Raw genomic sequence first — 27175 nt, forward strand, 5'->3', positions numbered from 1 at the left:
CTGAGACTCAAGATCGGATCTGTTTATACGAATAACAGAATATTTGCAAACACTAATTCTGCATAACTGAAATTAACACACAGCACATTTTGTGTACCCCCTTCACGTTTAATATTAACGTGGGAATATTCTTTAGAAAATCTCATGTTTTGATTTATCGCCTTATTGGGCGGTCCTCGAACCGTGATCGCGAGATTTCCCACAGCCCCTGAACGCAGCAGCGAAGCCCTCGCTCGGTGACGGAGCAGAGGGATCTGCCGCTGCCAGCCAGCGTCGTCTCGTGCCGTCTCAGGACAGAAAGGTGTGGAAAAAACAAGGGTCTCCTAGGAGCGATACACGGACGCGGCAGTGTTTTGAGAATGCTGTCTCACTCCGAACATGTTAGTATATCCGTGTGTGTATGCTATATTCCAGTTAACGTTACACGCATGCTAGTTATTGGACGTTAGCACGGCGCGCGCGAGCCCTTGCTATATAAACGCTAGTGTCCGTCTAGCGCGAGCTAACGTTAGCTTCGAGCGGTTAGCTCCTCGGTGTCATCCTTGTGTCTAAATTCATGGGGGTCGTCGAGCCTAGCTTGCTTGAATCCAACGCCTGTGCTGTGGATGTAATTTTTGTATTATATATATATTTTTGTATTTATGCCGGTGAGTTTAACGGTGGCGGTTGGCTCCTGAACGTGTGTTTCATTTTTGCTCCTCTTTCATCGTTTGACAGCTCCGTGCCGGCGGAGAAATGGAGACCCCGGGAAGGATAGCGGCGACAACCGGCGCCCTGGACTTCACGGTGGAAAACGTTGAGAAGGTTAGTCTCGATCTATAAAGTGGTTTTCTTTTCTAAAGCAACAGAAACAGCTGAAGGAGTGGTAGGAGGTGGGGAGAAGCTGAGGAGCTTTTTTTTCCTGCCGTGTAGCCACATGATAATATTGATTTTGTCTGGAGAAGTGATGTTTGCATCCGGGGACTTTAGCTCATCGGTCTTCACGTCTTTGAATGAGTCTTGATTGAATGGCTAATGTTTAGAAAGTACGATCAGATGAGCATCACAATAACAGTTTGTAGCCATCTCTGTTGTGGTAAAAGGCTCGTCTTGGATCTTGTTTTTCCTCTGTTCGATTGTGTGTGTGTGTGTGTGTGTGTGTGTGTGTGTGTGTGTGTATGTGTGTGTGTATGTGTTGGCTGTGTTTACTGTGGCTGTAGGTTGCTGTGATAAATCTCCCTCCTGCTAGGTGGCCGCTGATTCGGACGTGAGGGGATGGGTGGGGGGAGACAATGGGGGAGGATGGAGAGAGAGAAAAGGTGCTCCTGTGGAAGAGCGCAGACGGTGATGAGATGGATTGGCTGGTTTGGAGGGGAGAGGTGGGACAGGGTCGATGTCTGTGACAGTGCCAGTAAAGAAAGAGGAGGAGGGGGTGAGAGGAGGTTTGGCGATGCGACAGAAAAGGAATTAGAGGCAGGTTTTAAAGGAGAGAAGCACATTCCTGTGGGGGAGAAATGGCTTGGCCTGATGTGTTTCTGATATGATACAGGAGGAAAAAGGGTGACAAAACAATGAGCAAAGGTCCTGTCCTCCCTGCGGATTAGCCTCTTATATATTTGTTCATGTGTACAGGTGAAGAAAGTGGTGCTCCGCTATCATTCGGGGATCGGAAAGGCATGAAGAAAATGCTTCTCATGTTTCCCCTCACCTTCAAAAAATCGTAGAAAATACTAGTAGATATTGTAAGCAAATGTATAATTCATGTTACAGGGAGCATCATAAATAATTTCTTATGATGTATTAGGAAAGCCTTTAGTGAAAGTACCTGATACCCAACCAGATAGATTTGCTCTGAATCTTTCATCAAATCAAGCTATTTTTTTTCTGTAAATTAAAAATTTCATTCCAATGGAAGTTGCCAAAACAACCCTTTCTAAAGAAACAGACGGTACAAAGCATCCATTAAAATAATCTACTCCGATTGCTCTCGTTTTTGTGTGGTTTTGTGTAATTTAAGATCCATTTTCAGACCCTGGTCCTCGCCGAATGCTCCAGCGCCATCAGTAAGCTCATTAACTGATAAAACATGACAAACAGCATCTGAGGTATAATTTCCCCTGAAGGCATTGAGCACTTTTGTAATAACAACACGCTTGCATTATAAAACTGATGAGATATTGTTTTTCTAAGACTCCGCTACATTTAGAAAGAATATTAAGACTTTTATCGTTCTCGATAATTCAGCCTGATATATTTGTACTTATTTTATGGAAGCAGCATGATGTTGTTCATTCACTGGAAATAAAGGGAGACGAAAGGTTCCTAAGTATCCGACTGTGGGTGCACCTGAAAACTTCATATCTGCGTCAGACACACAAACTTAATGCACTTAGAAAAATCTGCGATTTTGCTTTCACCTGTAATTATTTGTATTACATTCTCTGCCACGCAGTCACAACAGCATGCAACTAAACACACACAGCACCGGCAGCAGACACGTCCATGTGTTCATCCGCAGAAAGTCAAATGGGCGTCCCATGAAAACGATCAGAGTAAAATCAGTTGGTAAAAGAGTGACTAAATTAAGAAGAGCGAACTTGTAGAATCGTCACTGTTGTTCTGTGGGGCGGTGGAGAGTGTGTGCTTGCTGTATACATGGTGGTGGAGATGATGGTTCCTGGCCCAGTACTTCTGTGTCCAATAGAAAAAGCTCTTTGTCCAATCTCGGGTGTCTAAAACAAAGTACCACATTGTCAGCATCTGTGTGTCTATAATGAATGGGTACGTACACACTGCATTACATTTCCGCTTGCCTATAATTCGTCTTGTCTAGAATCACTAATCCACTATTCTCAATCACGTGGACTTTGGAGGAAATGTCACGATTTAGCCATTTTCGCTTCCCCCTGAGACAAACTACCACCATAAAGGCACCACAGCAGCACAGCTCTGGGTCAGTGTGGTTCAGCACCTTGAACTTTTGAGCAAGGTGCTGACTTTGCTGGGATAAGGTGTGGGGAAAAACAACAATGCTTAATGTAAGAAGCTTGATTCTTATCCTTCACAACTTCCACATTTCTTTTTTCTTCTGTCTGGCAGTGTTGACTTACCCCTTTTTCCGGCTGTCGAACTAGATTACGACACAATCCTTTCCACACTTTACTCTGCTCTAATGCCATAATGTGCCGCACCGCCTGTCTTAGCACACAGCAGACTGGAGTCGATTCTGAAATCGGCACACCTGCGGACGCGATCGAGAATCGATTTTTGAATCGAGACGTGACAAGCGTGTAGCGTCCGGGCTCTGCCTTTTTTAGCACAGTTCAAGTAGAATAAGATGTGTAGGTAACAGCTAGGGCTTTCTTCTCTTATTAAACAGTTTTATGGATATGATTCAGCCTACCAGCTAACGTATTACAGCACATAGCAGGGGAATTTGACACGGAGAAGTGAGGCATGGTCTATTGAGTAGCTTTGTGGTGGCTGGAGAGGCTTTTTCAGAGGGAGAAGGGGGAACTTGATGACTATTACCATCCAGTCCTTGACAGAAATATATATGGTCTCAAGGTGGAAATCACGTCTGGAAGTCTTGTAGGTTACATGATACACACACACATCCTGATGCAAGCACTTTTGTTTCATTCTTTTATTTTTTTGCAGGCTTCCAGACAGCATTCTGAATTATTTGGTGGAAACTGTAACTGAGGGTTTGCACGTTGAGACACTTGCTGCATGGGTTTGTTTGCTTTTCATGCACTGAGATTTCATCACTATTGGCAACATGGTATTCTTAATTTCTTTCTTGGCCGTGTGCTGTCAACAACCACCCGCGCACACTCTCGCCCGAACTATTGTTCTCTGTTCCATCATTAATCATCGTTCCTCTGCACGTCTTTGGTTCTCGCGGTTATGGCGCACTAAGCTCAGTCAGGATGATGGGTCAGGGGTGCGACAACGCCTTCCCTCCCCCCACTGTGCGGCACGGCAACAACATTGCCCCTCCCATCGCCACAAGGACTTTGGGTGTGACACTCGAGTGGACAGATGGTGCGAAGACACACCAGGCCTGTGGCGGCGAGATTCCATTACCTGCTGTGTGTAAATGCAGTGTGTGATGACAACATGTGTGCAGGCTTGTGCAATTCCTGCTTCATATGGGAAAGAAGACTCCTCTAATGCTTACAGAAAAAGCCATGCTTGATAGTTGATACTTGATAGTGATTTGCTTCTTATTTGTCCTCTCTGTTTTGTATTGTATAGATATTGGACCTTTTGTTAAAGGTTCTTCATACAAGATTGCGAGCATTTCTGTTGCCTCTTAACTTCTCTCAACATCGCAGCGGCTTGCAGCTAACAGTGCTAGCAGCGCTAACAGATCAAACTACGGCAAAAGAGCCGATAGAGCTGAAAGTGTTTACCTGATGGTGGACGCTACGCTTCTGGGACGAAGCCATCGGTATGGGACAGTGTTTTTCAACCGTAACCGCCGTGTTAGCGAAATCGGACTTGGTCAACAACAAACGAAGTAGCTTGGATAACAACAATCTTTTATATTGCACCTGAAACGCAGCTCATCTTTAACCTACCCTGCAGTTATCCTCCTGGGCTTGGGAGTGTGAGCACACAAGTGTATACCGGTTGCAGTAAATCTGTGGTTGTGTGTGAGCAGATGGTCTAACTGAGCCATGTTGTTGTTTCATATGCATCCCTCTTCTCCCTCCTACCGCCGGAGAGGGACTGCAGACGAAGGCTAAAGACCTTTGACAGCGTCTGCCAAGAGCTCGCCGTCCTCAGGTGAAGCCGGGCGCTTCAGGCAGGTTGCAACCATCTGTAGATACAATTAGTTGCGACAGAGTAAAATAAAAGCTGTTGTTTCTTGGTGGCGTGCTGCATGTTTTCTTTTGTGCACGTGCAGTTTTGATAAACAAACGAGTGATGGGCAATTACGGTTAGTTAGTCGAGATAACGGCCGCACGTTTGCTGTGATTTCTATGAGAAAGGCGGTGGTTCTTTGTGAGAAGATTAAAGCAGAGAACAGACCGTTTTTGTGTCTTGCTCTTTGATAATGAACCGCGGAGGAACAGCCGCGCTCCGACACAGCGCTGTTTGGGATTGGATAAGGAAAGGTCTGCGATCACACAGCGGACTGCGGTAATGATCCGCTGCTGCTTTGAACTCTGATATCACAGCTTCGTTTACAGAAAAGGGCAGAAGAGTGGAGCTGACTAACCAAAAACATGATGCTTTTTTTTTGCAAGGCGAGGTATTGATCTTTAGAGAGTGAGAGTGAGCGAGAGAGAGGGAGAGAGCGCTGGATTGGAACACAATAACAAATTCATATTTCATCTGTCCTGTCATGCAGTTCTGTCTATAGTAATCTGTTCAATTGTTAAAAAAGAAACGTCTATTTTCGGACATGGATTTTTGTAAAACAGCACTGAAAGCGCAAAGACACGGTTGAACAAGTCGAAGCCACGCACCTACAGCGCATACAGTACCTGCTGCTACTACTGCACCTGCACTTATAGCTGTCTCTTACACATATGAACAACTGCCACCTGACTCTCTGCAAACAGCCAGCTCATTAACACCCAGCCAGTCGTGTTCAGAGGCTCGTACAGTAAGTGGAGACAGATAATTGCGTTTTGCAAGACGGCAGACGGGAAGAGAGAGAGCAAGAGAAAGGGAGCGAGAGAGAGCGCCACTTGAGGCTCTCCGCTTTTGCTCGGCATCGACGCTGTGTGTTGACGTTCCTCTCTACAGCTGCAGTTGCACCGTCATCGTACTCTGCGAAACCATACTGGTTTTGTACACTGTACCATTCACCCCATCCCCCTCATCCCACCTCCTATGGCAGCTTATGAACCTCTCTGATGAGCGAGTGAGACGACGTGTAGAGAGAGAGAGATGGAATGAAACTGGATGGACAGTTTATGCTGGAGGGATGCGAATTAGGAGAGGGGGAGGAAAGAGGAGAGGATGACTGCTAGTGGAGGAATTTATGTGAGCGGGCTTTAGGGGTAAAGACGAGCATCAGAAGCTCGCCCCCCCGCCCTCTCTGTGTTGTTGTCAGACATTAACGGCTAGCAGTTTTTGTTAAGTAAGCATGTGCATTGGTGTAGACAGAGTAGTGAAGTGGGGGAAACATGCATATTTTTTTTGCAAGAGTAGTGCCAAAACCTTCTCTTCTGGCACCGCCAGGATTAGAGGTGTCTGTTTAATTATAAAGCTCCCTTCTCCCCCTTTCTTTTATTTCCCTCTCTCATACTCATCCTTTATCTACTTTCTCTTTGGCTTGCATCCTCTTGTTCTCCCTGCACTCAAGTGCTCAAATTACTCCGAGCTGTACTTCAGAGAGTGCTGTTTTCAGGTCATTGCTTTCTCCATTGCTCAGGTTTTCGAGGTAAACTGTCTACTCATGTGTCTGTGTGCATGCCTGGTTGCGCATGAGAAAAGATGCTCTTTTTTTTCTCAAGGTAACCAGCTCTTTTCATCACACGAGAGCTCAAAGGACCGAGTTTCTCTTCTCTTCGTAGGTCTCTGAACACACGTACCCGAACACACGCAGAGCGGTTTAACCATTCACAGATCGTACGGATTCTTTGACTTCTTCGCTCTCCTCTTCTTTATTTCCAGGCCCTCCACCAGTTGTACTACGATCCCAATATAGAAAACAAGAACCTGGCCCAGAAATGGCTCATGCAGGCGCAGGTCTCGCCTCAGGCCTGGCAGTTCTGCTGGTCCCTACTGAGCCCGGATAAGGTATCATGTACACACAAACACTCGCATTGAAACATGCACTTGAAAAAGTGCTTTAGCATCATTTGCATCTATCTCAATTCACGGTGGCCTTATTGGCATGAACTCTTCACAGGTGCCAGAGATCCAGTACTTTGGCGCAAGCGCGCTTCACACCAAGATCTCCCGCTACTGGTCCGACATCCCCTCCGACCAGTACGAGTCTCTGAAGACCCAGCTGTTCTCCCAGATCGCCTGCTTCTCCTCGGGCTCCAAGATGGTGCTCACCCGGCTGTGCGTGGCTCTGGCCTCCCTGGCGCTCAACACCATGCCCGAGGCCTGGCCCGGCGCCGTGGCCGAGATGGTGCGGGTGTTCCAGGAGGAGGGGGGAGGGGTGGACGGGCGGGCGCGCTGCCTGGCATTGCTGGAGCTGCTCACTGTCCTGCCGGAGGAGTTCCAGACGAGTCGCCTGCCGCAGTACAGAAAAGGACAGGTACGTGTCGCAGGAACCGCCTGCTCCTCCACCTGTCTAATAGTCTCAGGTTTCCTCTGGGATTCATTTGTTCATCAGTACGTATTACGCCTCAAATACATCTTGAGAACTTACTGAAATGGGTCTCTAGCTCAGAGTATTGAACTTTGTCATGCTTCAGAACCATTTATCTATTTGCCAGGTATGTTACACATGCAAGGAATTTGTCTTGGCGGGTGGTGCACACAACAAACAACAACCATCAACACAGTGCAGAAATAGAAACATATTAAATGCACAGTAGAATATAAAATAAAGTGCACAGACAAACAGATAACAGTACTAAAGATAAGTGTACTGTATGTGAAAGTGTAATCTTTAAAGTGACGTGTATTTAAATATGAGATATAAAGGACTGTGCAGGGGACAATACTTCTTCTTTGATCAGATCATTTTAGTTTTAATCTTAATTTAGTATTTATTGAACCACATTATGCTTGAACGGTTATTGTGCAGCTGCTCGCGTTCATTCAAGATGTTGTTTTTTCGTCTTTGTGAATAATTTATTTTCCGAAAAAGTAATGTATCAAGAAAGCATCCAATTGGTGTGTCAACAGCGACGTGAAGGCATATACAGAAAAAACTTGAAATGAGCCTGCTTATTAACCGGAAGGAACGCATCGCTCGTGAGCGATACAGTAGCGGTCCGGCCCTCATTATCGTCCTCCCTGCAGGTCCGTGGCGCCCTGGGCCGCGAGTGGGGGTCGGTGTGTCCCTTACTGCAGCAACTGCTGCGGCAGACGGACAGCCCCGGGGCGGTGAAGGCCCGCGTGCTGCGATGCCTGTCGTCCTGGGTGCTGCTGGACGTTCCCCTCAACGAGAGCGAGGACCTGGTGCACGACTGCTTCAGCGCTCTGCCGGACCCGGAGCTCTTCGACACGGCGGTGGAGGCCGTGGTCAACGCCATCTCGCAGCCCGACTCCCAAAGGTGTGTACTAGGGTACAACATGAGGGAGAGAGGAGGGACGGAGGGGGAGAGATAGAGTGAGAGAGATAAGAGGGGAAGAGATGGAGAGGGGGAGAGGGAGGGAGAGAGAGGAGGGTTGGAGAGGGGAAGAGAAGGAGAAAGAGGAGGGGAGAGAGAGTGGAAGAGACGGAGAGGGGAGAGAAGAAGAGAGGGGGAGGAGAGAGGGAAAAAGAGAGAGAGGAAGGGAACAAGGGAGAGAGAGAGAGAAAAAAAGAGGGGAAGCTGGAGAGGGAGAGGGAGAGAGAAGGAGATAGGAGGGGTGAGAGAAGGAGAGAGAGGAGGGTAGATGAAGGGAGAGAGAAGGAGAGAGAAGGAGAGAGGGGGGAGGAGAGAGGGAAGGAGAGAGATACATGCGTTAGCCAAGGACAGGAACCAGAAAGGGTGTGAACTGGGAGGGAAGGAGGGAGGGATTGATAAAGGGCAAGCTGACAGCCAGGGGGAGGAGGAGAGCGGCATTTCTCGGTTGGCTGGCGTTGCCATGGTTACAGAGAACTGGGGAGCGATGTCATCATGCCCTGGTTGATTCAGACGTGGCGAGCACCCATTACCCCTCCCATAGTGAGAGAGAGGAGGAGGACGGAAGATAGAGGGCGTTGGTGATGGGACGATGCAAAGAGAAGGAAAAAAGGGCGCCAGGGGAAGGTGTGAAAGTGTGCGAGCGTAAAGAAAGACGTCTTCATCCTCCGTGCACCTGGAGGGATGAAGACGTCTCCATCCCTTCAGGAACACGGAGGATGAAGATCCATCCCTCCAGGTACCTGGAGGGATGGATCTGGTTAAAGCACGTTCAAACAGACGGTGGAAAGACAGTTAATGGAGTTACAGGTTGGCTGGGCTCCTGATAGGTGATGCGAACACGTCAGTGAGAGATATTCTTCAGATCTTTCTCCTCTACATTTCAGCCGGTTTCCTAATTTTAGAAATACGTCCTTTTCCTTCCTCCCTTTGTGTTGTTTTGTGTCATTTTAACACCGATCACAGCGCTGCTTGTTTGCTGGTTTTCTCGTCAGGTCCTCCCGAGAGGCTTCTCGACTCTCTCATAGATGGCACCTCTTGACACACATCTGGCCTTTTTTGTTTTTGTCAGAGCGTTGTGTGATCATATTGTGCGCGTTGTTTCTGCGTCTATAAAAGAGAGGAGGTGATAGAAAAGCCTCCATCCTCTTGAGGAAGTCACATCCCGTATATATATTTTATTTTCCATCTGTAGATTCTGCTCTCTTTGTTCGCTCTATCTATTTTATCTTTTCTTTGTGCTCTTTCTTTCCCCTCTCTCTCGCTCTCGCTCTCTCTCTCTCTCTCTCCTCTCACCGTCAGCCCTCCTCCCTGCCTCTTGTTCTCTCCCTCTGTTTAAACACATTACAGTCAACTCATTTGGGGGGATGCTATTGGTCCAGCTGCATCCTGTTGCCAGGCAACCCATTTCCCCTGTCTCGGAGTGGTGCGGTAATTGCAGAGGGGGGGATCAGAGGTGGGTGGGGGGGGGGGGGGGTGAAGAGAGGGAGAGAGGGAGAATGAAGGAGGAGTCAGGAAGGAAACAGAAAGTGTACACAAGCAGGGCAGGGAGCATAAGAGGAGAGGACAGAGGCCGCTAGGAGTTAGAGAAGAGGAGAGGACAGAGGCAGCTAGGAGTTAGAGGAGAGGACACTGCAGCAGACGGTCTCAGAGAAATCCTCCAGAATGTCTTTTGTTTACGAGAAAAATGGGGGTTAGAGCACAAACAAATACCATTCTGTCCTTTTTTTTAATCGCATCACATGCGCACCAAGTGCTTCTTTTCCGCAGCTGAGGGGCGCATGACCTGCATTTCTCAAAGCACCTTGTTAAAAATGAATGATCTTCTGAGTGCAGTTGGCCACTTGCATGCACACACACACACAGAGCATATCACTCATTCACACACATTCTGGTCATTTCCTACCGCTGCTCAGGCCCCCAAAACACAGAGGAGGATGCGGGCGAACGCCACCACAGGTAACAGGCTCGGTAGATGGAGGCCAGAGTCCCACGCCTCACCTGTCGGCAGGGTGCAGCTCTCGCCCCGCAAAGGGCTGAGTTGGCGTGGGCTGCCGTGGAGGACTCCTCGGCCTTACGAGGCGCGGCCGTAGAGCCGGCTCTTTGGCTTGCAGAGAGAGAGGGAGAGGGAGAGAGAGAGAGAGAAGTCCTCAGGGAAATTAGAATGATAAATGCTTCCAAAGGACCGCGGCGCAAAATGCATTTAACCTGCAGAGCGGAGAATGCATATCGGCTGGCCGCTATTTTTTTTTGTTGTTGTTTGGCTCTCCCAAAAGGGATTACGCTAATGCTAAAGCTGTTGATCGATTCATTAATTATTCGATGGACAGAAAAAAAAGGAGTCAGCAACCAGGCGGGGCTGCTGAAGGCACAACGAGGATTTCTCTGTTGCTGTTTGTAAACACAATATTTTTGCTGTTATTTTTGCTCGCCATCAGGTGGTCGTTTTAGAAGGAGTTTCGCCTCATCGAGGTGATATTGTCGCCTCGATACACAATTTTGCTCAATAATAACCAGTACTATGGATATAATGACTAAGTGGGTGAAGTCTGGTTTTTTCATCACTTTACTTTAATACCAGGAAAAGACCACACTTATGCCGTGATACGATTTTACAGTATCAAAAAATGTTAGACAATATACAATCTTATGAAACAATAACGACAATAATGTCCAACGTTTAGAAAAGCCCCAATTTCTACTAATTGTGCCTTTTTTTTAGTTGAAATTCTGCAAAAATGTGAAGGCTCTATACTTGATCCTCAGTGACAGACTGTTAGTCACCGGGGTTTTTCTGTGTTAATTTGTTTATTTTTTCTTTTAACCTTTTTTTTTTTTTTTTTTAACAAACCCACACAACCTTGCTGTATCATTGATGAATATTCATTGTTGTGGACCCACGTCCGTATTGATGTTTTCATTAAAGATGAAGCATCGCCTGCATACCATAAACCCCCACCTCCTCCAGACTGACACACACGTAATATGGTTTACATGCATAGCGTTCACACATGCACATAATCTCCTCTGTGACATTCAGGCGCGCGCACGCCCTTCATCTCCAAATGTCACCCCTTCACACGCTGTCATTAAGGACGACAGGAGGACGTCGTCTGATGTTGTCACATGAGCAGATCTGAGCTTGTGTCGAGTAGTGTGTGCGTACCAGTGCGTGTCCGTCTGTGTCCGCACATACGTGTGTGTTTTCGCCGGAGAGTGGGGGAATTATAGACGGCTGAGACAGCAGGAAGAAGACGGGATAATAGCTGACAGCAGCTTTGAGCTAAGGCTTTGAATAGTGCCTCTGGTTCCCGGGTAGATGTGTGGGTATTTTTTTTTTTTGTTAGGGTGGGTGTGCTGGAGCAGAGGTTGGATTGACTTGGACTGAGATTTGATTTGAAATAAACACTTGTCTTGAGAAGGAGCAATAAATACATCAAACTAGCTGTGAGCGATGCGTGAGTCAGTTTTATATTCGCCAGCGGAGCCTCGCCGGCTGTGCACGCCATGCACTTCTCACATGAACAGCAGTGTGCGCAGTGTTTTTTCACCCGTTTTTCTTTTAAATGAACCAGACTCCTAACTGTCAATTCTGCTGCGTCTGTCTGTTTTTGTTTGTGCGTGTGTGTGTGTGTGTGTGTGTGTGCCTCCGTGGGTTGCAGATATGTGAACACTTTGCTGAAGATGGTTCCTCAAGTGCTGGCCCTCCAGGAGCAGCTCAGAGAGGCTGTCCAGAACGGAGACATGGAGACCTGCCACGGTATCTGCCGTATCGCCGTCACACTGGGAGAAAACCACTCCAGGTGTGTGTGCTGATGCGGAGATTTTATAGTACATTTGTCTCTGCCAAAATGATACATGACTCAATAATCATCCAGTGTTGGCGATGGTATTAAAACATCAATAAAGGAATGATATTGAAGGCAATACATCAAATAGGTTTGAGCCAATCCGAAACAAAATACATATATTTGTTTTTTATAACCTACTGTATGAGACAAACCGCTTTCTTAACAATAAATTCACTCAGTCACTCAGTCTCATGTGTTCCTGTGTCTCTCTCTTTACTCTAGGACTCTGCTGGAGCAGGTGGATCACTGGCAGAGCTTCCTGGCTCTGGTCAACATGATCATGTTTTGTACAGGCATCCCCGGCCACTACCCGGTCAACGAGACCACCAGCTCGCTCACGCTCACCTTCTGGTACACGCTACAAGTAAGGAACGTTCAAATCTGAACCCACCAACTGGCATAATACACCTGCTTTACTCACTTCCACAAAATAACCTCTGCACGTTGCACCAGACTGTATAAAAACATCGCTGCCCTGCACATCCTGCTTTAAATTAAATGTGCTTCATTCACACAGTTTGTTAAAAATGACAAATCCCGTTCTCTTCTACTTTATCCAACATAAGATTTAGCAAGCAGACAATGTATAGTTACCGAGATTAAATGGTTAATTATTTTGAGAATGTGATCCGCCGACAATCGCAAAGAGGAAGAACCTCACTCTGGTCAGTGGAGAAGATAGAGGAGATGAAGCTAACTTTCTCCCTGACTGCAGCCGCAAAGGTTAATAGTCTAGTAACCGCTCTCTTCCTGCGGTTGCTGGAGCAGATCGCGGTCAATTTAGATGACGCTCGTGATTCAAACTAGAGCGCAGAACCTTCCAGAAGCATCTCTCCGCTCCGCGACGCTTTGGTAATTTACTTTTTTAAATAACAATTCAAGCGGTCGTTAAATGCCCCCTTTGTTTACTCACCCACGTAACTGTTAGGTTGATCAAATCAACCCATCACCGACCAAATTGATCTGCATTCGTCTGGTGCCGGGTGGTATTTTCCAACCTCTGTGTCTGTTAACAGCCTCTGCCCATCATAACAGATGGGGCTTCAAAGGGCAGACATAATTAGATGTTCCAGACTTAAAAAGTATTCTCCTCATTCCTTCCTCAGGATGAAATCATGTCATTCGAGGCGGATAAGCAGGCGGTGTATCTGCAGGTCTACAGGCCGGTGTATTTCCAGCTGGTGGATGTTCTGCTCCACAAAGCCCAGTTTCCCACCGACCAGGAGTACGAATCATGGTCCTCCGATGAGAAAGAGCAATTCAGGATCTACAGGTTGGCCCCCTTGTGTTTCATACCTGTCTTCTTTTTTTTTTGCCGCACGCTATTGAGTGCAAGTGTTTTAGTGACAGTCAAAGTGCTCCAGAAAATGGCTCTCTGATCGGTCGGCCTATGAGTGCGCTTTCCTCTAATAGACTCTCACTGGACCGGCAGCTGAGGGGGCAAAAACCTGTCTGACAAATAGATCGACCACGTAATGTTCCATGCGCCTAAAATGTCCGCTTGTACGCGTCTGTCCCTCAGGGTGGATATCTCGGACACGCTCATGTACGTGTATGAGATGCTGGGAGCGGAGCTGCTGAGTAACCTGTATGATAAACTAGGGAGACTGTTGACTAACGCCGAACAGCCCACATCGTGGCAGGTGGGTGAGACGCACACAGACGAGCACAGAGACGATGTGAACTATTTTCTGCTTTCTTTGAGTGAGCGCCGGTAGTCTGTTTTCTATTTTTTCTTCACTTTATTATACTTGTATTGGCTTGTAAGTCCACAATCTTACATTAAAATTAAGAACAAGAACAGCTAAGAGGAAGTTAAAATATATATTTTACAGGATTTAAACAATTCTTATGTTGATTTGGGTTATTTTCACTTCTTTTTTCAGCTTTTATTTTTAATCTTTGCTAATAGTAAAAAGACAAAATGTATATATTGAATCTTTTTGTACAAGAAATGCAGCAAACATACTTTTTAGTAAGGGGAAAAAAGAGACAGAAAATTAAACCCACTTAAAATAATACTACGAAATAGAATGCATTCAATAAGATGGAACTTAAAATCAACAAAATAAAATATATTTTTAGAATTAATAGCCACATTTTTAGCATGCAAATAAATAAACGCTGCAGTGGCATCAAAAGATCTCCATTCTCCTCTGCTCTGTACAGTAGCTATTTTAATTATCAAGACCTTTACCTTCCACCCTTTTCATTGCTGAAATGTCATATTCATCGGCCGCTCTCCTCCTCTTCCTCCTCCAGCACACAGAAGCCTTACTGTACGGCTTCCAGTCCATAGCGGAGACGATAGACGTGAACTACTCCGACGTCATCCCCGGCCTGATAGGACTCATCCCCAGAATCAGCATCAACAACGTCCAGCTGGCAGACACGGTGATGTTCACTATCGGTGAGATTTAGCGCGTCATACAACTTCAAAACCAATTTAGTGTCGTCCAAAGACGACGCGGGTGGACCTTCATCCGGTATCTGAACTGGTAATCTCCCACTAGGTGCTCTGGCTGAATGGTTAGCAGACCACCCGGTGATGCTCAGCAGTGTCCTGCCCTTGGTGCTACAGGCTTTGGGGAACCCGGACCTTTCTGTTTCTTCTGTGTCTACGCTCAAGAAGATTTGTAGGGAGTGCAAATATGACCTGCCACCCTACGCAACCAACATAGTAGCTGTCTCGCAGGTTCGTGTTTGCACGCTAGCATGCTTTCCAGAAATGACATTCATCTTTGAAATCACATCTGTTGTATTATTTTGTTTTTTTATTGCTAGTTTGGGTATGTTTGCTTGTGTTTCAAAGTAATACAACCTTCACTCTGACTTTCTCGTTTCTTTCCAGGAGGTGCTCATAAAGCAGATTCACAAGGTCAGTGTGTTCTCTCACATTCACTTAATTTTTTTGGCATTTAGTTGACATTTAAATAAGAAAGGCTGAGAAAGAATTGCGTAATATGATTTCCACATTTTATTAGCCTTAAAAATTGTTATGTGATAATAATGCACTCAGGAGAGAGCAAACAACGACCCGCTGTTGTATTGTGTGATTGAATGAATACAACCTAAAATCAGTTTTATTGTCAATTTTTCATTGGTGCAAACATACAGAAGATTGAAAGCATGTTTCTCTTCTGTCCAACATAAAGGGAATAATAATTTTAAAAAAAAAGAGAGCAACATATCAGCATATAAACAACATAAATTAGGAAAACTATGAAAGACTATGAGTCTGTATTTTAGCAGCATTCATGTGAGTCCACCTGCAGTCGAGTAACCCTTCGTGGAGCCACAAAGGCGTGAAAACACACTTCATTCACACTCAGAAATAAGCGGCGACGTACGCAGGCGATCGGTGCAAAGTTGTTGTTATGAAGCATTTAATAAGATCTCGCCAGAAAACAAAATATAACTGAATGTGTTATCACTCGTGGCCCCCCCTTCCTGCTCGTGAGGGAGGCGTCATCAGGCAGTTAATAGCACAATAAAACAGGCGATAAAGATTTTTTTTTCCGGCAATGTGTGAGTCACCTCAACCACGAGAGGTCCTTGAGCCAGAACTGGCCGCCCCAAACTGTTATGCAGCTCTCTGCAGCAGATTGGACGGACACAGAGGTGCACACATGCATGAGTCTCCTGGCCGAGATAATTATATTAATGGTAATAATAAAAGACCGCTCGCGTGAAACGGATGCTAAAACCTTTTCGTTCGTCTTTTCTTGCAGACGAGTCAGTGTATGTGGCTGATGCAGGCGCTCGGCTTCCTGCTCTCCGCCCTCCCGGTGGAAGACATCTTAAGAAACCTTCACTCCCTCATCACCCCTTACATTCAGCAACTGGAGAAGCTAGCGGATGAGACGGTGCGTACGCGGACTAACATGTAACAACACACACACACACACACACAAACACACACACAAGCACGGAGCAGGCAGGCAGAGCTGGACTCTGGCCAATAGGAACAGGCCTTGTTTCTGTGTGGTGTCAACGCAGTGGAACATTTCTCTGCGGGACCAGATTGGATTTGACCCTGCAACATGGGCTAGTGACTCACACGGAAGTAGCAAAGACACACTGTTTTCTCTCTCTCTCTCACACACACACACACACACACACACACACACACACACACACGTCACAGCAACTAGAGAGGGGGACGAATTGAGCTCAGAAGAAGAAGAAAAATGCATGCACACTTACAGTAGGTCATGCTTTTTTATTTATTTATTTTTACATTTGCACGCACACAGAAGAGTCTTTATCCCCGTTGAAATGTCGGTTCTAATCGAGTCTGGGTTTTCAGACTGGTCCCGCTGGATGGTACAAATGTGGAGCGGATATTGTCTAAAAATACACAGTTTGATGTCTGCTATATGTGGAATAAAGCAGACTTCCTCCTGATCCCTTGTCACGCCATCACTGGAGACTTAAGGTGGGCTGAACAGAGACGTCAGGTTGGATGAAGCGTCTCTCCGTTCCCGTCTCACCCTTCAGTCACGCGCTGTCCCCGACTTCCTCCCTTGCTCTCAATGTTTCTTTCCGCCTCGCTTTTCACCGGTGCATCGGCGTGACATCAGACTACTGAATCAGGTGCCGCGGTCTGGAGCCCGGACAAACAGTGGCACCTAGTGGGGGAGGCCGTCGGGTTGCATTACATCAGAGGAGGAGGGCGAATGACCGTGACGCCACGAACACAACGATACGGAGTCACGTCTCAGTGCAGATCGTGCACTTCCTGCTGTAGCGAGACGGTTGTACAGTTGACGGCGTCGACGTCAGACCAGAGATGTGGATGTGAGACTCGTGTTCCCTCGTTGGCTCCGTTACATCACCATGAATACGGAGCATTGATTTAACACTGCTAGTGACACATGATTAATGATTTTACCTGCCGCGTGTGTGTGCAGTGAGAACTGGTGTGAGAACGAATCGTTACCTTCTGTCTGCTGGATTACCTTCCCGTTGATTTACGTCTTGTTTTGAGTCAAATATTTAGTATCCATCAATTGTTGATTTAAGTAATGGCAATTTTTTCTCTTATTCTCTATTTATTCAATTCATAATAATAACAACTATCCCAAAGGTTCACTGTCACGGCTGAATGGTTTGAATGAGGGATCGACAAAATGTATCTCTCTAAGTTTTATGAATGAAGGCAATTTCTGCACAAATACAATATGTACATTCAACAGAGCCGTGTTTCCATTCAAGTGCTTTTATGAGTGTTTTTGAAGCCTCGGAAAACCTGAATGGAAACGTTTGATAAAACGACCTCGGTAGATTTTTTACTCGCTCAAGGTGCTTTTGTGTCTTTTTTGTTGTATGCATTTTTACTTTTTTGACTAACTTGCACTTGATTTAAGTGTCATCCTTTGTGCTAGGTTTTTTAATCAGTCGATATAAAACGTATTAATAATAATTTACACACTTTACTGTGCTTTCATGGGATTATTAGAGTATGATATAAGCCCCTGTGTACTGAATCAAGAACTCATTTTAAATTAACTACCAAAGTATTCGCACCACTATTTGTTTTTTTCCCTTACATTTGTCGGGCACTAACCGATCCGTAGTTAGGTTTTCTGAGCAAATTCCCAAATATAACGATCTGTTTCTTCTCCCTTTTTTCTTTCTTTCCTCTTTCAGCCCAATCCCTCCAATAAATTAGCGATCATCCACATCTTGGGGCTGCTGTCCAACCTCTTCACCACGCTGGACATCAGCAAGCAGGACGACGAGTCGGCAGATGGCTCAGCGCCACCCGTCAAGACGGCCCCGCCTCCACCCGGACCAAACCCAGTCAGTACCCCCACACACACACACACACACACATACACACATTGTCATCACTGTCACCAGCAGAGTGAATCTATGGATGATATATATGGTGTTCCATTTAAAAAGTTTAAAGCTGCAGTTTGAGCTCCTCCCCCTGTGCTCTAAATACATCAGCTAACGCCGGTTGGAGGGATGTCTGCTGGATGCTCTCGTGTGTAAATGCTAATGCTAACTGCTCGTGTATGACTTCCTACTCATTCCTTTGCAGTCTGAAAGTAATAATGTGTGTTTCCCAGGTAGTGGTGGTTTTGCAGCAAGTGTTCGCGCTCATTCAGACCGTACTCAGCAAGTGGCTCAACGACTCGCAGGTCGTGGAGGTGAGTCATTGTCGTCCGCGACCTCGTACTGTCGAGGAAAAAGCGCTCCGCTCTCTGCGAGATATCAGTCGGAGATGACATTTCAAGCGTCACTGACACTCATGTCCTCCCTCCAGGCGGTGTGCGCCATCTTCGAGAAGTCGGTGAAGACTCTGCTCCACGACTTCGCCCCCATGGTGTCTCAGCTCAGCGAGATGCTCGGGCAGATGTACAGCACGATTCCCCAGGCCCCGGCCCTCGACCTCACGCGACAGGTACACAGACACACATTCTTCCTTTTGATACGTGCATGCGGAGAGATTTTATAATATATTTTACAAAAAGGGCTGTGTACGAGCTAACGCTACACCTGACGGACCTTATACCCCCATGTGTTTGAGTCTAAAGTGACTAATGGAGAGAACAATTTGTTTTTAAATTGGTCCAGTATTGAGGGAAAACGCTGCAGCCGGCTGCTGCAGAAACGGGATGCTGAGCAATCGCTCGAGGCAACTCCTCACCTTCAAAGCACATACACTAAACTAAAAGTGCTCCTGTTTTTCCAAGCAAAAGGTTTTATATCTCTGTAGGGTTGTTCCCATTACGCTGTCAGCCCTTTATAATAACAATCTGAGTCTGTCAGTGGTAAAAACAAGCTCTTTTTTTTTTTTTAGTCCATGTACATTGTCGATGGGGGAGTTGGCCCCGAGCGATTACACCGCAGCCTGTTCAGCGGATGCCGTCTGTGAAGCGTTCTCCCTCGATACTGGAACACTTTTATAAGAATGTGATGTCCCCGTTTAGTCACTTAGACACAGAAATATGAGAGAAAAAGAGTTCAGGTTGAAGTTAAACTTCAACACGGGTCGATTTTTGTGAGAGAGAGACGTGAATTATTGTCACGATTGATCTCATTAATTAGACAATTAATCAATCCAAAGTCCAACTGGAAGTGAAAACAATGCTAAAATAAAGAAGTCTGTTCCCACAGCTGAACTGCATCTTTAATATTCGGACACGTTTGCGCTCTCACAAGTTTTTCTCACACCGCCGTCAATTCGAATGTTAAAAAAAAATAACACAAAAAATCACAACATAAATCACCCAAATATAGCGGCCATATTTTAGAAACGAGGGCAGCGGCAGTAGAGGAGGTATGTGATGATAAGCAGCTGTATGTGAACACGGTTATCAGATACCTGCAGTGCCCGTAAAGACATCCTTTTGGTTTCCTGCAACCCGGTTTGTTGTGTGCGAGTGAAACCCGGCGAGCGTCTGATGTCTGAAGTCCTGCTTGTTTGTTTTTTTTCTTCAGATGGTGCACATCTTCGCCAGTCAGACGGACCACTTCCCACCCATCAAGGCTCTGTTTGAGCTGGTTACCTCTGTAACGCTGTCCATCTTCCAGCAAGGTAGGGGGGTCCGGCGGCGGGGGCGGGACTGTGAATACTGTCGCACAAAAAGAAAAACGTGTCGGCGTGATAAACCGTCTGAATGTTTTTGATCGTGTTTTGATTTCACAGGATCCAAAAAAAAAATCAAATCTTTTAATAGCAGAGAGGTGGAATTGTAAAAATAGAAGTTCACGAGTGTATTTTAGGGCTGTACCGAATGTCTTTATTTGAAGCATTTTATTTATAGTTTCAACATATTTTATGACGTCATCACCGGCTTTTTACACGCCAACAAACACGGATTGAAGCAGAATATTCCACTAAATATAAACATCAAAATGACTGCTTCCGTCATTTTTTCTGAATAAATATTGACTTTTAAATTTAGCAACGCTTTGGAATTAATGGGGGGAATTTATGGGATTACACGAGTTGGAAATAATCCGACGCAGTGAAATTAATTATACGAAGTGTATAATATTTATAAATATTAGTGGAGCCTGATCTTTTATCTTCGACTGTGCAGAAATACCATCTTTACACAGAATAAATAGACACGCGCAGGACGTTATGAAGGAAATGTCGGTGCAGAAAAGACTTTTCCAGATAATAAACAGTAAATGAAAGGTACGAATAGGAAAAACACCAAAGGTCAGAGGTCACTGGTCTCTGTTGTCACAGTCGACCTTTAAACGTTTGCTCTCATTGATCCTCGATCGATCAGTCTGTGATGAAGTAACAAAAGCTCAAATGATCGGGTTTTTTTTTTGCAGACCTTTGTTTAAATCGTTTTAAGAATATCATGATTTGCTTCAAACTCATGTAACGTCTTCTACATTCATCCGCCTAGCATTTGCTCATTTTATATTTTGTTTTCAAAATCCATTCATTTGCATTCACCGCTTCAGTGTCTGAGCTGCATGAAAATGACTTTTTTTTTGTTGTTGTTCAGTGTCGATCAGGAGTGTCTTAAGCGTGCCAGATCTTGGGTTCAGATTTGTTTCACTCGACATAACAATGAATGAGATGTTTGTAACGCCGTCCGCCTCCGGGTGGTTCAGGCTACTCGCACCAGCTCTGTCTGCCGCTCCCCTTCCCCTTTGTGTTGCCCCCTCTTCTCTCCTCTCCTCCTGTCCCGCTTTGACTGGTCCAGTAATGGCTGCCTCTCCTCCTGCCTCTAAACTCTTTCCTTTCTGAAGCAGGTGCCTTTTTTTTTTCTGTAGACAGTATCAGTGCAGGATACGGTCGCAAACACACGAGACCTCTGGAGCTTATTCAGCGGGCTGACGTGCGACATAGCAGCGGCTCAATGCGGCCGCCGATTGGTAGTCGAGGTCGCGGCCCTCTGAATAAGCTCTGTATTCTCTCTCATAGGAGGTTGTGTGTGTGTGGATGAGGGCTGGAGTTGGTACTGAGGAGTCTGGGAACAGCTAACGCTGGGCACTTACTACAGACGTTCATTTTGTTTATTTTTTTTACAAGTTTGTTGTTGGAGCCCAAACCCCGCCCCCTGAACCCAACGTCAATCTCAAGCCATTGAAGAAGAAAAAAGTGGATTCTTCATGTCTAGGAAATGTGTGTTCTAACCCATTTTAACGATATAATAACACTAATTCTAGTAGTCTGTGTCCTGCAGCACAAAGGGGAACAGTGGTGTAGTGATGCCAGAACCCGTCCCGATCTCTTGAGTGTGTTTCATACCGACGGCTATGGGAGGGTTCACCTTTTTATTGTTTTTTAAGCAAAGGGGTTCTTATTGGCCGTCTCTGAATGGACCCTCTGCAGAACCTCCTCCCCAAACCGAGACCCAGTCTGGGAGGTGAAAAGATTCATTCAGGTGTTGGTGCCTCTTCCCCGACCCCACCCGCCACCCCCACCCTCCCAAACTGTAACAGTAACAGAGGTGCCTCCTGGGTTCCCACTCCAAACCCCACTTTGCTTTCTTTAGGTTTGTTCTTTTCTCTCTCTCTCTTTCTCTCTCTCTCGTTACTTCTTTCTGTTCCTCCTGTTCGTTTCTCTCCGAGCAGACCCATGTCTTTGTCTTCTGCCTGTTTTTCTGTTTTTTGGTCGGTCTGTTCTACCAAGACTCTGCCAAAGCTTCATAAGCCCCCCCCCCCCCCCCCTCCCCCCCTTCTCCCCTTCGTTCCTTACTCACGTGTGAATTATTTCAATGAAATATTTTTGAGTTCTCTTTTATTTCCACATGACTGTTGAATCTATTCAGTTGCTGTTTGTATATTATTCTTATTCTCTTATGATTTCTTAAGTTTCATCTTTATTATATTTTAGGACCCAGGGATCATCCTGATATTGTTGATTCATTTATGCAACTCCAAGCTCAGGTGTGTTTTTGGTTTCTTATTTCATTCACTTTGGGTTTCTCTCTTTCTCTTTCTCTCTTTTTGTAATTTCTCCCTGTTTCTCTGTCCTCCTCCTCCTCCTCTTCCCTCTCTCTTCTACCTCTTCCTGTTCTTTGTTACTCGGGCCCTCAGGCGTCCCATCACACAGGCGAGAGGCGGTGGAATGAAGACGTGAGGGGAATGTTTGACCGGAGAGATGTCTGTCTCTCCTCAAAGGCTTTCGACTCTAACAGTCACCTCGCCGCGCAAAGAACAGACCTCTAATAATAGACCTCTTTACTTTATGCATATAATAATGAGCTCTTTTATGCTCGCCACCAATTTACAAACAGAGATACGTATTTTAAAATATCTAACGGGAAAGAAAATGATCAATTCACACTGCAGAAACCACCAACACCCGTCTGCTCTGCTCACGGAGGTGTACCAAGCGCCTGTCTGCTACTTGTAATGCGCCTCGCGTTCAGTTAATCAACTGATCGAGAGAAGAAAAAAAAAACCTGGCAGAGGGTTTTGAATGGCTTCTGAAAAAAAATCACACTGCTGCGGTAAAGTGTGACGGACTCGCGACGCGTCGAAAGGTTCTCAGAGTCGACGCGGCTGGTTTATCATCCGAGTCGTACGTTTGGTAACAGCTCGAACGCGTGGAGATGATTGACGTCCTCGAAGTAGCTGTCGTCTTTTTTTTTGTGAAGCGGAGCCGCGCTTGAGAGAGCTTTTTCTTCTTCTGCGGACGTCGTGACGCAGTCAGAAAAAACATGCCGACGTTGAGGAAATTGGTTTATAACCCCCGAGGCTGATTGAACAATTGACAGTTAGATGAAGAAAGTCTAAGAAAGACACTAAACCGTCTCAATGGTGCTTTTTTTAATAGGTTTTGGAACAGATTTTGACAAATTGCTAATATTTAGCTTGCTCCGGCTAACGTAACACTCACATGAAGAAAGTCTTCTCAAAAACTAAGAAAGACACTAAAACGTCTCGACGGTGCTTTTTTTTATTATAGGTTTTGCGTCATATTTTGACAAATTGCTAATATTTAGCTCGCTCCGGCTAACGTAACACTTTCCACTAACATCTGACCTGCACAGTTCTGAGTGTGCAACTACCAACACATTTATTGTCATCGATTCTTTTAATTAATACTAATGCTCAGAATATCCAGGAATGAGTTCCTGTTTGTGGACATTCTACACGATCTATTTTTAGCACTTCAGATCGTTTTTACTCGTTAATTCCCACTTTTTTTCTTCTGAAAAGTCAACATCAGCTCACTCGGCGTCTTTTTAAGATGGAATATTTTTGGCTTACGCGGCGGCGCTCTCCGGACGCCGATGTAACGCCGCGGCGTCCCAGGTGACTGCTTAGTGTCTGAGCCCGGTCCTCCTCCTCCTCTGAAGTCATTCCAGCCCCCGGAGCCAATCAAAGCCCAAATGAATTAATATTCAACTAATATTAATCAGTCCAGACAAATTGGCTGATGGCTCTTCTGTTTTTTATTTTTATATTTTTGTCTTCATTCTTCTTCTTTTTTTTCTTTTTCTTTTTGGGTTTTCTATCTTTGGATAGATCTGACCTTCATCTCTCTCCCTCTCCCTCTCTCCCTCTCTCCTCCATCCTGAATGAGTTCATTATTATACAAGATGATTATTTCTCTTTACCTGCACATGTTAAGTACTCACACACTTCTGTTGCATATTCAATCCAGTGAACCAAAAAAAAAAAAGTAATGTTTCAAATGCAATTGACGTCAACCAAAAAAAACATCACTGCCTTTTTTAGTTTTGACTTAAGTTCCCAATTATTTCAAAAGTTTGATTTTTTGCAATTTGTTTGTTATACCTGCACCCAGTTCTGCATTGAAGGAGGATCTCTGTACGAGTTTGGATGTAGTTTTTCCTAAACGGATGGAGAGAGTACTTTAAAAGCCTGGTAGGCGGATCTGTTCCCAGCCCTGTGTTGCTGTCAGACCCGGCTACCAGGCTGCATGGAGGAGCTTATGCAGTGGAATGTGGTGAAGCAGTGCCGAGCGGCTCGCGCCGTCAGGAGCGCGCTCTGTCTAATGCCTTTATCTGCCTCTTAGGCCCTCAAACGGAAGCCCGATTTGTTCTTGTCTGAGAGTCTCGACGTGAAAGCAGTGTTCCACTGTGGTAAGTTTACACAAACACACACACACACACACACCGCGACACACACACTGTTCTGCTCCGGAGAAATATTTCTCTTTTTCTTTGACACCATTCTTCAGTAGTTTATTTATGTTTCTGACTCCTTTTACTTCCACTTCTAGGAGTTCTGTCCCTCAAATTTCCTGAGGCTCCGACAGTCAAGTCGACGTGCTTGTTCTTTGTGAGCACGCACACACACACACACACACACACACACACAACTTTTAAACCCTGCAGGATTTTGCATGTTTACAGATGAGTCATTTGTCTTTTGTGTCCCCCTCCCTCTCCCACCCGCCTCAGACTGAGCTGTTACCCCACTGCTCGGATGTGCCTCCTCTGGCCCGAGTGGTGCAGGAGGACGGGAAGCTGCTGATGCAAGCCGTGCTGGAGGTGAGGAGCGTCAGACGTTAGACAAATCACTCCACCAAGTTTCGGCAGTTTTGGGGGAGCTGGGGACGACAGTGGGAAACTCTCCTGAATCAGAGTAGCAGAGGAATACTTTGCAAAAAACGCTCGAAGTCACGTTTTTTTCAAAGAACAGACGAGCAAATAGAAAATAATCAGTGACTTCAGGTGAAGAAGCACTTTAATGAAAGTCCAACATTGATGCAAAGACGTCGTATTCGCTCCTCGTTGTAAAACACAAAAATTAAAACTACTCAAAACCATCTTTGTTGGTCTTTACACTTTTAATAGTGGAATTATTTGAATATCATTACTTTCAATAATAATCCCACAGTGGGGAAATGTATGTAGCATGGAAGTAACCATTTTAAAATGTTCACTCTTAACTAACTGAACGTGACCCTCCAAGAAATGTGGATAGTCTGAGGAGTCTATGAACATGCTGATGTAATGTGGGGGAAAAGGATATTGTCGTAATTTAAATCCCTGTTGACTTAATTTCTCCCCTCTTTCTATCTCTCTCTCCAGGGCATCGGGGGCGGGGCTTCTCGGTGCCTGATGGACCAGTTTGCAGAAGTGCTTTTCTCCCTGAACAAGCACTGCTTCTCTCTGCTCGCCATGTGGCTGAAGGAGGCGCTGCAGCCGCCCGGGTTCCCGTCATCGCGGGTCACAACTCTCCAGAAAGACACCTTCTCGCAGCAGATACTCAGGTGACGCACGGCCGGGACATTTGCGCACAAGATTGACGCCACGTGATACTTACCGATCGTATGTATTTGTACTTTTTGTGTTAATCCCCCCGCCTCCTCGTCTGTCCTGCAGAGAACGAGTGAACAAGAGGAGGGTGAAGGACATCGTGAAGGAGTTCACACTGCTGTGCAGAGGGCTCCACGGTACGGAGTACGCCGCCGACTACTGAAACTCTACCCTTGGAACTCTCGCCCCAAAAAGAAAATGTGACCTCTGCCCTCGGCGCCACACAGCGGGAGGGGTGACGCAGTTCTCACAACGAAAAAAAACAACCCTCCCCCATCAGCGAAGACGTCATGAAATGATTGTAAACGATAAAACCGCCTCCCTCCCGCCGCAGGACGAGACGAGGAACCATTCCAGACCCCGCCAAGCGGATTAATGGACGGACATTAAATCGTCCGGTGGCTTTCGGGAGGCTGTCCTCTCTGCTCCGGTTTTCTTTTTCTGTTTTAAGATTGATTCCCTTCTCTCCCTCCTCTCTTTATTTCTTTGAGAGAGCTTCGAGCAGCAGTCCCAGCAGCATGCTGCCTCTCGCCTCCTTCTATCTCTGTCTTGTTCTGCCTTTTCTAGATCTTCCTGTGGTTCCCTAGGTTGTTTCCTGGTGATTTTAGCATCCATTATGAAATGGTAGTGGTATCGTACGTAGCTACTTGACATTATTTTTCAAAAATAAATCAAAGGAATTATATAAATGTATACGTATACACATATAGAAAGACGGGGGGAGGGAGGGGGAGGGAGTCGTCAGTCCTGCTGCTGCTAACGGGAAGAGAGAAGGACCAATGTCGCGAGGGGATTCTGCAGGAGAAGTGACATTAATACAACAATATCTTACTCCCAGCCATGCCGCCGTGATCTCTGCATTTGCCAAATTATGACATGTTTTGTGATTATTTTTTTTTATGTGTGTGTTTATATTTGCCTTTTTTGGGTGGAGGGTGGGGGGTAGAGGGGTGATGAGCCACACAACCACACAACTGGACTTAAAAACAGTTTGCTCTCTTGGCCAGCCCTGTGTGTGTGTATGCGTGGCTGTGTGTGTGTGTGTGTGTGTGTGTGGCTGTGTGTGTGCGTGTGCACAGGGCTGTACCTCACGTACACGCAGTCCCACCCGGTCATACCGCAGTCTCCTCGGACTGCAGAGCGTCTCTTATGCATTGGTCCCTACGGTGAAGCAGGACTGCCTGGAGTGAAGGCTAGAAAGGGGAAGTGGGGGGGTTATAGTAGCCGCTAGTGAAAAAGAGGCACAAGATGGAAACTAAGGGAACCGAGTGTTTCGGAGGGACGAATAATCCTGTCGAAGGACAGCTTAGTCACTGTAATCGTGCAAAAATATTAATCAAGTTGTGCATATTAACAGTTATTGCTGAACACTTGTGTGTATTTGAGTGTGTGCGTGCGTGTTCATACTTGTTTGTATGTATGAATGAGAGGTGTGTGTGTGTGTGCGCGCGCCTGTGTGTGTGTGTGTGTGCACAGATGTATCTTTTTTTTTCTCTCCACTTGTTCAGTGCACTTATATTGGACCTACAGTACACATCCATAACTTCCGCCTATCTTTGAAACTAAAGAGCGCTCACTCATTCAGACTTTTCTGGCCCCTTTTTTATCATCTGGAATGACCAGCTGGTGATAATCATTGAACCAGACTCATCTATATATCTGTTGACACTCAGATGCCACTCAAATTATTTACCAAACATCCTGGGGGGGGGGGGGGGGGGGAAGGGAGGGGGGGGGGGGTCATTGCTTTGGAGAGGACGCAGAAGGATTAGAGGGTTCAGAGTCTTTTTTTTTTTTTTGTTGCAACAAGAGGTAAACGCCGACATTCTGTGCTCATCCATTCTGCCGGGGAGAAGTGATGTGACGG

At 45.9% G+C, this 27175-nt stretch overlaps 1 protein-coding gene across 3 annotated transcripts; it reads left to right on the forward strand.

Annotated features, from left to right (window-relative positions):
• Positions 1–173: 173 nt before the first annotated feature.
• LOC137795401 (importin-13-like) lies at positions 174–27015 on the forward strand. 3 transcript variants are annotated; one of them, XM_068592838.1, is made up of 23 exons: positions 176–380; positions 718–804; positions 6616–6741; positions 6854–7210; positions 7924–8177; positions 11894–12034; positions 12305–12446; positions 13189–13355; positions 13605–13725; positions 14345–14492; positions 14596–14777; positions 14934–14960; positions 15814–15948; positions 17735–17887; positions 18163–18243; positions 18360–18497; positions 19538–19634; positions 21906–21958; positions 24060–24126; positions 24267–24325; positions 24448–24537; positions 25081–25262; positions 25375–27015. In XM_068592838.1, exons 1-23 carry the CDS (start codon positions 360–362, stop codon positions 25469–25471), a joined length of 2925 nt encoding a protein of 974 aa, XP_068448939.1. In that variant the 5' UTR covers positions 176–359; the 3' UTR covers positions 25472–27015. The 3 variants fall into 3 exon arrangements, 2 of the variants coding, with proteins under 2 accessions (XP_068448939.1, XP_068448940.1); XM_068592839.1 differs by having other exon boundaries at positions 176–301; XR_011078391.1 differs by lacking the exons at positions 21906–21958; positions 25081–25262; positions 25375–27015 and having other exon boundaries at positions 174–380; positions 24448–24513.
• The last annotated feature ends 160 nt before the right edge of the window (positions 27016–27175 follow it).

Source organism: Clinocottus analis, unplaced genomic scaffold (genome assembly GCF_023055335.1).
Source record: "Clinocottus analis isolate CAN_PGR_092001 unplaced genomic scaffold, fCliAna1.0.p SCAF_28, whole genome shotgun sequence".
NCBI classification, from domain to species: domain Eukaryota; kingdom Metazoa; phylum Chordata; class Actinopteri; order Perciformes; family Cottidae; genus Clinocottus; species Clinocottus analis.